This window comes from Gekko japonicus, unplaced genomic scaffold (genome assembly GCF_001447785.1).
Source record: "Gekko japonicus isolate JY-2015 unplaced genomic scaffold, Gekko_japonicus_V1.1 scaffold1190, whole genome shotgun sequence".
Taxonomy (NCBI): Eukaryota; Metazoa; Chordata; class Lepidosauria; order Squamata; family Gekkonidae; genus Gekko; species Gekko japonicus.
Window position 1 is genome coordinate 522,396 of NW_015173159.1, and position 10,685 is coordinate 533,080.

General features: G+C 46.9%; 1 protein-coding gene across 1 annotated transcript in view; it reads right to left on the reverse strand.

Moving 5' to 3' along the window:
- STX16 (syntaxin 16) overlaps positions 1–10,685 on the reverse strand; it is a 31,186-nt gene that overhangs the window by 6,403 nt on the left and 14,098 nt on the right. The window contains 5 exon segments of the mRNA XM_015422453.1: positions 1–58; positions 971–1,062; positions 1,963–2,125; positions 3,931–4,071; positions 5,585–5,692. The exon segment at positions 1–58 is cut by the window's left edge and continues 5 nt beyond it. Of these exon segments, the coding sequence (XP_015277939.1) occupies positions 1–58; positions 971–1,062; positions 1,963–2,125; positions 3,931–4,071; positions 5,585–5,692 (562 nt within the window).

The window sequence follows — 10,685 nt, forward strand, 5'->3', positions numbered from 1 at the left end:
GGTCTTCCACCAACAGCGTGTTTTGCTCCACCAATACTAACTGGTCGTCTGTAAAGCCCTTAAAAAAATCACAGAGGATAAACAGGTATTAGCACTGCCTAACGTTACACTACCAAACAAGACAGAGAATGCATGTTTTCCATGTCTCGCATGACAGTCTTTGATGTTTTCAAACCCGAGAGCTAACTTTAACTCCAACATGCAACACCTCTACTCTTTTATCATATAAAAGTTTATTTCTCTTTCCTTGTACTTCTCCATCGTAAAAGTGGGGAAAAACCCCTAAAGAAGTTACAATGGTGCCATTGATAAAAATCAATCTTTGATCCTTTTCTGGGTCCCAACCAACCAGCTTTCACTTAACCCAAAACCTCTCTAGGGATCTGAGAGAAAGAGATAGGAAAAATCTCCCTCAGAGGTCCCACTGACTTAGCAACCTTAGCTATGACAAACTATTGGCCGGATTCATTATAAAAGCAGCACTTTGTGGCCTTAAACCTTTTTTCTTGTTCAACCTTTGCAAGTCACCCTGCTCTAATTAAGCTGATTATATTTCATATTGGACCTCTGCATTCTAATGCCAACTGGCCCTTCTTGGTAACACTCCTCTTGATATAAGGGCTGATGGATCTTCATTATTATTTGTATCTGACGAAGCAAGCTTTGACTCATGGAAGATTACACCCTGGGGAATTTTGCTGGATTCTAACATGCCACTGGACTCAAACTCTGTTCTGCTACTACAGACTAACATAGCTACCCAGCTGAAACAACCTATGTGAGTGACATTGTAAAAAGATACAAAAAAACCCCATCAGCCACCTATCACAGATAATTTGTCCAGGGTCAGATAGGATACAGATTAAACTTGCTTTTAGAGAACGACTCCATTCTCCGTGTACACACTGGACGAACATTAAATGAATGCCTCTCCAAGCAAGTCACCCTTCAGCTTAGCTTCTTAGCTTACCCGATCGTATATTGTACTATTCTCCCCATCGTCCATTAGGGGGACTGAAGTGTCGAAGAAATGTTTGGATCGTTCTTCTCGATTCTTCATGCCTATAAAGAGCAGGAGTGGTGGGGGAAAAAAAGAATTGCAACTTTAAAGAAAGCACTTATAAAATGCAACAAACTAACAATGGGTCGAGGGGAGGAGCTGTGGCTCAGTGGTAGAGCATCTGGTTGGCATGCAAAAGGTCCCAGGTTCAACCCCTGGCATCTCCAGTAAAAAGGACACGATAGAAGATTATGGGAAAGACCTCTGCCTGAAACTCAAGAGAATGCAGTGATGGCCACAGGAATAAACAGCTTTAAAAGGGGATTAGATAGATTCATGGAAGATAAGTCTATCAATGGCTACTAGCCATGGCGACTGAGGGGAACCCTCCATGTTCAGAGCTACATTCCTATTTAATAGCACTCTTGATTGTACTTGCACTGGTTTTAATGGTGGTCATCCTCCTTAAGTCCCAGTGGGAAATGCGGACGATAAATGAAACAGATCAAGATGATTCCAGTACACAGAGTTTCATCAGTGGGGAACAGCTGTGCTACCACAAAGTGGCACATGCAACATAGAGTACTGGTTTCCAAGCCCCCCAGGTCAAGGGAGAACTGGCAAGAAGTCGATTCCGTAGCCTGCTTGGCAGGCCCGTAGCCACGGGGGGGGGGGGCTTGGGGGGGGCTCGCAGAGGTGCATCAGTGGTTGTTAGCCACAAGGTATAGATAGGAACTCTCAGGCTGGGGCAGGTGATGCTCTGTATTCTTGGTGCTTGGAGGGGGCCCACAGTGTGTGTGGGGGGCTTTCTAGTCTTGGCCCCACACTGCTGGACCTCCTGATGGCACCTGGTGTTTTTGGCCACTGTGTGACAGAGTGTTGGACTGGATGGGCCATTCGCCTGATCCAACATTGGCTTCTCTTATGTTCTTAAGTAGAAAGCATCCGGCTCTTAAGCTTACGTTTGAGATAGTCAGACTGCCCATGCCTAAAATTAGTAGACAGGTCCTGAAGGGACTGGGCCAAGGAAGAGACGACGTTCTTGAGAAGCCGCTGCTCTTGTTCTGTGCAGCCTCGAGATCTGCCGTGTAGCGTCTGGACCGCCCTCTGACACCTGTGGAATAGCTGGCGGGAGAGCAACATCAATCGGTAAAAGTACACCACGCACAATTCTTAAGATACAAATCTTTCAATCTCTGCTTTAACAGGAGGACTATTATTAGTTATCAAGATGGATAGCCGTGTCAGTCTGTCGGGAGCAGCAGAAAAACTCTAGATTTGGGGTGTCGAACACAAGGCCCGGGGCCCGGAACTGGCCCATCCAGGGCTCTTATGCAGCCCTCGAGCAACTGATGCAAGGGAGGGAGTGCTGGGGAAAGTCACTCGATTGTGGCTTCAACATGGCAGAACAACTTCGTCTGCAGCAGTCAAGCATCATGGGAGCCTCTGCCCAGTGCTGCACTGCTGCCTCTCCAGTCCGCCCATGCGGGTTTCCCTCTGCATCCCCCTCCAAGCCCATGGGGCCCTGCAGTGAGGATACACCAACTCAGAGCTTACTAGCTGCTGTTCTTTATACAGTTTCTATCTGCGGTACCTGGCGCTATGTTTTACGGCACACATGGCCCGGCCTGACAAAGTGACATTTATGTCAGATCCAGGCCTTGTGACAAATGAGTTTGACACCTCTGCTCGAGATGGTAGGGCACGAAGGCACTCCAGCATAGATAATAATAGTAGAAAAGAGCAGGAGTCCAGTAGTACCTTGAAGACTAACACAATTTGTGGCAGGGGATGTGCTTTCGTGAGTCATTGCCCACGTCTTCAGACACCATCTCTGTCTGAAGAAGTGAGCAGTGACTCAGGAAAGCTTCTACCCCGCCACAAATTTTGTTGGTCTTTAAGGTGCTACTGGACCCTGGCTCTTTTCTACTATTATTATGTTATCACTTACCATTTTGCCAAGTGATTAGAAGAATCGTGCCATGCTTCTGAACCTCACCAAAAATCCAGGGGAGTGGTCAGATTCTCCTCAGCTCTTGGCAGCAGAGGACCTCCTTATCACATCGCTATAGGCACACGGTTGTAAGGTACCACTTGGTAAACAGTAACTGATATTCGTCCTTGGAATGAACAGCACCTTCCAACCTTTGTCGAGGATCACTGCTATCCAACGCTGGCAGCCACTCAACGTTGGTGAGGCCTCAGGTACACATGATTAACTCCAAAAGTGCTTGTATTACATCTCCCCCATGTTATGCTGCTTTTAAAAGCAAGGAACGACAGAGACCTAAACACCCGACAAACAGATGCGCTCTCTGAGCTACTGAAATGCAAGAGATAACGTTTGTGGCTTTCTTCCTTTTTGTGCCATACAGGTCAGGGCAGAGTAAGATTAGTTTCCCTGTTTTTAATAATCAAAATGGAACTTCGGAGACCTGCAAATTTCATTGGAGCAGCAGAGGGGAGGGAAAAGATGCTTAACTCAATGAGCCCAGCCTAGGCTATTTAAGCTGTCCTTTCATCTCTAGCTTTAGACTATCTGATGGCAGGGGGGTGGGAGCTGAGCTTTCAAATTTTGGGGTGATGTCTGAGAGCCAAACAGACCTAGTTTAAGCACAGAGCACATTTTTAAAAATAGGTAATACGTGCATAAAGCAACTGTATGTAATTTCAAATGAAACTGCTACCCGACAACTCAATGAAGAAAAGAAGAAGAGATTGGATTTATACCCCACCCTTCACTCGGAGTCCCAGAGCGGCTTACAAACTCCTTTCCCTTCCCCTCCCCACAACAGACACCCTGTGAGGTAGGCGGGGCTGAGAGAGCTCTTTCCAGAACTGTCCTTGAGAGAACAGCTCTGACTGGCCGAAGCCCCTGCATTCACAACTGAAACACACAAAACACACACACACACAAACACAACGGGCACCTGCGTGATCTCCTGGGTGGTGATTTCTATTGCATGTTCTTCTTCGGTGCTATCGTCAAGAGTTGGTCTGTTTAAATGCTTGTCATGGAGACTGGCTAATTCTTTCATCTTGTGCTTTACCCTGGAGATCTCATATTGAATCTAAAAAGTAAATAAATACAGAAACTTAGGGAGAAATCAGAAGATGGGGAGGTAAATAGAGAAAAAACTAGATTTGGTGGAGCCTTCGTTAAGGGGGGAAAAAATCACATCTGCTTTCCACGGAGAAGTTGCCTGCAGTTTCGACCGCATGCAGAAGAGTGTTGGCTCTCAGTCACTTTTCAGACATACCTAATCGCCAAGCGAGTGGAAAATTCGGCTAATAACAAAAAAAACGCTTTTTGTTCCTAATGTGGAAGGCCAAGTGCCATACTTGGAGGGAGAAGGGAGAAGCACAGCCACGGCCCCATTATTATTATTTATCAAATGTATATCCTGCTCCCTCTCCCCAGAATGGGACTCAGGGCCACTAAAGGCATATAAAACACACCTGATAAAAACAATGCAAAAGATACAATAAGTAAACTTTAAAAATATAAAACCATTAAAAATCTATCCCCACTATCAAGCAGGTAAGATGCGTGGATGGTGAAGATACAGCTGAAGCATACCAGCTGCCTGGTGGACAGGAATCACCGAAAGGCCACCCGGAAAAGAGCAGCCCCCCATGCCCTACATAAGAACATAAGAGATGCCAGTGTTGGATCAGGCCAAAGGCCCATCCAGTCCAACACTCTGTGTCACACAGTGGCCAGAAATACCAGTGCCATCAGGAGGTCCACCAGTGGGGCCAGGACATTAGAAGCCCTCCCACTGTTGACCCCCCCAAGCACCAAGAAGACAGAGCATCACTTGCCCCAGAGTCCCTATCTATACCTTGTGGCTAATAGCCACTGATGGACCTCAGCTCCATATGCTTATCTACAGAACCTAGAGAGGGCGTGCACCTCTTCGGGCAGCTAGTTCCCCAGGATGGGGGCAATTACTGAGAAGGCCGTCACATTTGTTGACACAAGGCGGCCAGTTCATGGACCAGGCACCTTCAATAAATACCGAGATGAAGATTGGAGAAGAAGGGGAGGATCATGCAGGTGCAGAAGACTACACTGGAAGTTTCACAGATCATCATATGCATAAAAGCCAGTTCCAGGATTCAATCGCTTGGTGTCACTCCAGTGTGACCAAGGCACAGAACCCAGCAGTAACAGCACTCAATGGTTCCTGTAAAGTTCTGTGGGAAGTAGCTGCAACTGGTTAAGATCATTTGGGGAAGGGCAAATGAAAGAGTGGCTTTTTTCTCAGCTTTCTAGCCATGCAAGACGTGACTGCTTTGTCAGAAATTCAGCACTGAAATTTCACTGCTGCTGATTCACAGCGTCAGGCAACCAGATATATGACCACATGTGCTAGGTTTGTATTCCGTGAAAAATGGCAGATGACTGCTTTTAACTCGGTTTGTTGCCACGAACCTCAGAAGAACAGAAGCTTTAATGTTCCTTAATTTTTTTGGTTAATTCATTGCTGCAACTTTTAATCAACATTTAACTGATTCTTTCCCCCCCATTGTCACATATTCACATGAAAATCATACCCCACTACACAGACATAAACTCACTTCTTCCACGCCGTCAACCCACTTCGGAGGTAATCTCTTAGTTACACAGATAGCCGCTTCAGGATCTAAACTGATCCCTGAGACCAGTGCCATGCGATCATCAGCGAGCTATTGAAAGTAGAAACAATATGTTTAGGGGAACACAACGGTTAGATTTCCACGACAGTTAGATTACCAGATATCTACAACGGTGGGTTCCCAATAGATGCTCCTGAGAACCTTAGAAGCATATCGAGTGTTGCTCCATGAGAAATTAACAGTGGCAGACAAAAATTTTCTGGAGGACTTATTTTCCAATGAAATGGACAACTGTATTGAAGGCTTGAGTTCTACAGGGTTGTCAACCAACAGGTGGCGGTTTGAGATCTCCTGGAATTACAGGAGGTCTCCAGATGACAGAGGTCAGTTCCCCTGGAGAAAATACCAGCTTTGGAAGGTGGTCTGTGTAGGGGCATTATACAGTGCTGAGGTCCCTCCCATCCCCAAACCCCGCCTCCCCAAAACTCCAGGTATTTCCAAACCCAGAACTGGCAACCCCTCTCTCTCAATCCCTAAAGGTGACAATAAGGCCCAACAGGCCTGGCAACATGGGAACCAAGGCTAAACCTCTAACTTCAGAATACTTGGCAGTCTAGGAGGGTTCCCAGAGAGATGTAAAGTTCCTGGAAATGTTGAAACTGTAGGGGAAACCCCCCCCCCCATGGAAACCTGGGGAAAATGGGGGGGGGGAGCAAAATATTCCCTCTTCTCAAAGCCAAACTTATTCTATTGCTCTAAAAATATAAAATGCATCATTTCATACCTTGGCATACAAAACTATACTATTTGGCATATTTATATAATTTCAGGCATTTTTACTTTGAATTTCCTGTAAGCAAAATTGTGAATAGAGACAGAAAGCCGTGGAATGCTACTTTAGCATATGCATCTTAGTTTTTGCCACCTGAGAAATGGGGGAGGGGGAATAAAAGTTGGAAACAGAACAGAAATTTTGTAGTCAACAACATTTATATCAGTGTATGACAGTGGATCACTGTGATATAGTCACAGGCAGTGTCACAGTGTCACATTTGGGTACACTGAACTTTTCAACAGTGTATCCTCATACGCGCACACACATGTTCTACCAAATGAATTGTGAACAGACTCAGTTACATTTAAACCACAAATATACCTATGAAAATATGCTGTAGACAGCACACATTGGGACTATCTAATGATGTAGATGGTCTTACGGAAGAATGTGTGTATGACACAGTCTGAATGAGTAAAACCTCATCTTGAAAACCATTTCCCTCATTCCAAAGGAGGCAAAAAATATTTCACAGGATTTCCCCACACACACACACTTTCCCTCAATTTTTGCATTTTCCCACCGCAACCAATGAAAAAAGAAGTTCTGGCAAGGAGGGAACTTCTGAGTGCAATACTTACCATTGTCAGTATGTACAAACATCAAACTATCCAATTGCGTGTCTTTAATTTTAAAATCTATCAGGTTGCTTTTTTGCCTTTTGAATATTTTACTGTTAGTGCATGTAAAAGCCTATGTACTAAGTAGACCTCACAGAATAAAGTAGATGTACTAAGTAGACCACAGAATAAAGTAGATGAAGCCACCCATACCAGCCTTAACTTTTGCCCAACATTGAGTCCAGGCTGGCTAAAATAATTCTCTTCATAGGCAATGTTCCCTCTAAGCTGTGGAGTCCTGTGAACAAAAATTCTACTTTGTGAGCTACCGGCATTAAAGTTGTGAGCAGGTGAATTGGCTACTAAATAACTTAGTTTGCTCTTGAAACATCCTTCCTGAGCGAAGACAAAAATGTGTGAGCCTGAGGCTAAAAAACTGTGAACTAGCTCACACTAACTCAGCTTAGAGGGAACACTTCTCATAGGTACAAACCTCCACATAAGAACAGCTACACATTCCAGACATCCCAGTCAAGGGTGGCAAGCGTGCAGGAACAGTGAGAACTTTGCAGAAAGGGAGAGGGAGATGAAAAGGGTCCAGGGTAGAAGGGATTCCCTTAACTGAGTAAGGCTTATTAGTCCGTTGGTGGCACCTGTTTGTCCCCAGATCACAGCCACAACAGCAACTCAAGCAAAAATAGATGGATTTTTAAAAAAACAAAAACAAAAGGACTGTCAAATTATTATTTTTGTAGCTGGATCTCAGTCCAGCAGCGCCTTGAGGTTTGTCTCTTGAGGTGCCACTGGACTTGACTCTAGCTGTTCTACTGCTGACCAACACGGTTACCATACGGAAACTATCTATCCCAACCCTCCCGCTTTTGCATATAAAATTCACTTGAGGAGGCCTCACTTAAAAAAGGATGTGGACAGAATGGAGCGGGTGCAGAGGACAGCGACAAGGATGATTGGGGGCCTGGAGACCAAGCCCTGCGAGGAAAGGCTGAGGGACTTGGGAATGTTCAATCTGGAGAAGAGGAGGTTGAGAAGGGGGCATGATGGGTCTCTTTAAGTATCTGAAGGGCTGTCACTGAGAGGAGGGCAGGGAGCTGTTCCTGCTGGCACCAGAGGATAGGATGCGCAATCATGGGTTTAAATAAAGGGCGGGAGGGTACTGGCTGGATGTTAGGAAAAAACTCTTTGACAGGAAGAGTTGTGCAACAATGGGATCAGCTGCCTAGGGAGGTGGTGAGCTCCCCCCCACTGGTGGTCTTTAAGCAGTGGCTGGAGAAACACTTGTCAGGGATGCTGTAGGCCAGTGATGGCAAACCTTTTAGAGACCAAGTGCCCAAACTGCGACCCAAAACCCACTTATTTATCACAAAGTGCCAACACGGCAATTTAACCTGAATACTGAGGTTTTACTTTAGAAAAAAGAACTCATACATTATCTTAAGATGATCCAAACAAAGTAAGGAAAGCAATCCCAAATGCTTTCATTTACTTAAAATTATTTGGCAGAGAATTCGACACTTTAATGATGGTCTGGGCCTGGCTGGGGTGATGGCACGCGTGCCCACTGAGTGCCACCACTGCTCTAAGCTGAGTGAGTGTGAGCTAGCTCACAGTTTTTTAGCCTCCGGCTCACGCACTTTTGTCTCCGCTCAGGAAGGAAGATTATGTCCATATTCTGTAGATATGTGTAGCTCTTAACAGTGCATACAGCAGATTATGTGGAGGTTCGCTGCAGTGATCACCTGCTCGTGGCAAGTCCATCCCTCAGGGGGGAAGCACTTCCCTTCCGCCACAAGGAAATAAAATAGATAAATAAACAATATAAAATATTATATAAATATAAATTATAGACAGAAAGAAAAAAGAAAAAGTGGGTGGGATAGGGTCTTTACTTATTGACTGGCCGATATCTGGTTTTCATTGGCAATCAATTTCTAGTCTATTTGTGATAGGATAGGCTGTATAACGGTAGTAGTAGCATTGTTGTTTGTGTACTTTATTGTACCCTTCAAATTGAGCACGATATTGAGCGCTTGTTCCTGCTCGGCCAGCGGTCTGAAGCTTGTGGAGACTGCCGTGGGCAATGATGCGGGCCAGGGAATTCCGGTGCTCCTGGGGAGGGGACAGTATAGCAGTGGGAGCAGGCATAGTATTATGCGAAGGGGGCGGAGAAACGGGAAAGCTCGGCCCCCTTCCAGCCTGTGACCCATCCCGAGGGATGTTGGCAGTAAGGCTAGGAATTATAACCCCCCTCCAACACGTGTTGTGTAACGCCAGGTCCATAAACAATAAGACCATAGTCCTTAGGGACTTCCTGCAACAGCAGAATGTGGACCTGGCGTGCGTGACTGCGACCTGGGTGAGGGAGGGGGAGACAGTGGCTCTCTCCCAACTTGCCCCTCCTGGGTTCTCCGTCCTTCACCAGTCTCGGACTAGGGACCGGGGGAGGGGAGTGGCACTATCCATCCGGGAGGCTTACTGCTTTAGGGCGCTCCCGCTTCCGAGGATCACGGGCATCGAGTGTGCTGGCCTGGTTTGGGAGGCCGAGGAGAGTTTGGCAATTTGGCTGGTGTACCGGCCGCCTAACTCACCGGCCAACAGCCTGCTGTCCCTGATGGAGGCCGTAGCAGGCTGGGCATTGGAACACCCTAGACTGATCGTCCTGGGTGATTTCAATGTCCATACTGATGACGCGACCTCTATTCAGGCAGCAGATCTGGTATTGTCCGTGGCGGCGCTGGGACTCTCCCAATATGTAACGACCCACACACACCAGGCTGGGCACATGCTCAATTTGATCTTTGCGGCGGGGGTAATAGTGGACCGGGTTACTGCTTTGTCAGTCCCATGGTCGGACCACTATGCCCTGGGGGCCTGCCTGAATGTACCACCCCAACCCTGTTTAGGCGGTGAGCGTATTTTGGCTCGCCTGCAGAGCCAGATGGACCCTGTGCAGCTCCAGATGGCCCTGCGGGATCTGATGCGGCCAGTCAGACTCCAGATGGCCCTGCGGGATCCCCTGGCAGCTCATTAGATGAGCTTGTGGAGGACTGGAATAGCCGGCTCTCCGCAGCCATTGACGAGATTGTTCCACGGCACCCTCTCCGCCCCCGCACTAAGCTGGTTCCTTGGTATATCCAGGAGTTACGGCTGATGAAGCAGGAGCTCAGACGGCTAGAGAGATGGTGGCATCAACTCGAGACGAAGCAACAAGAGCATCTTGTAGGACGTTTATGAAAGCCTATGAGATGGCAGTCAAGGCCGCAAAGAAGGATTTCTATGCGGCGGCAATTGCATCCATTAGGTCTCGCCCAGCCCAATTATTTAGAACGATTTGATCGATAACAGCTCTGCCACAGGGCAGACCAAAGGCTAGGGAATTGGACACTGGCTGTGAGGCTTTTGCGAGCTATTTTGCTGATAAAGTCTTGGCACTCCGCCGTGACCTCCCCGCCACACTTGAAACAGTGAACGAGCTTGAGGCCCACTGCACATCTTCGGTTTCGACCCTGGATTGCTTCGGCTCTCTCAGCCTGGAGGAAGTTGACAGTCTACTTGAAGCTGTGCGCTCAACCTCTTGCAGTCTTGATCTGTGCCCCTCCTGGCTTATTAAATCTGGGCATGAGGGGTTTCGAGGTGCCCTACAGGAGATTATTAACAAGTCCCTCTTAGA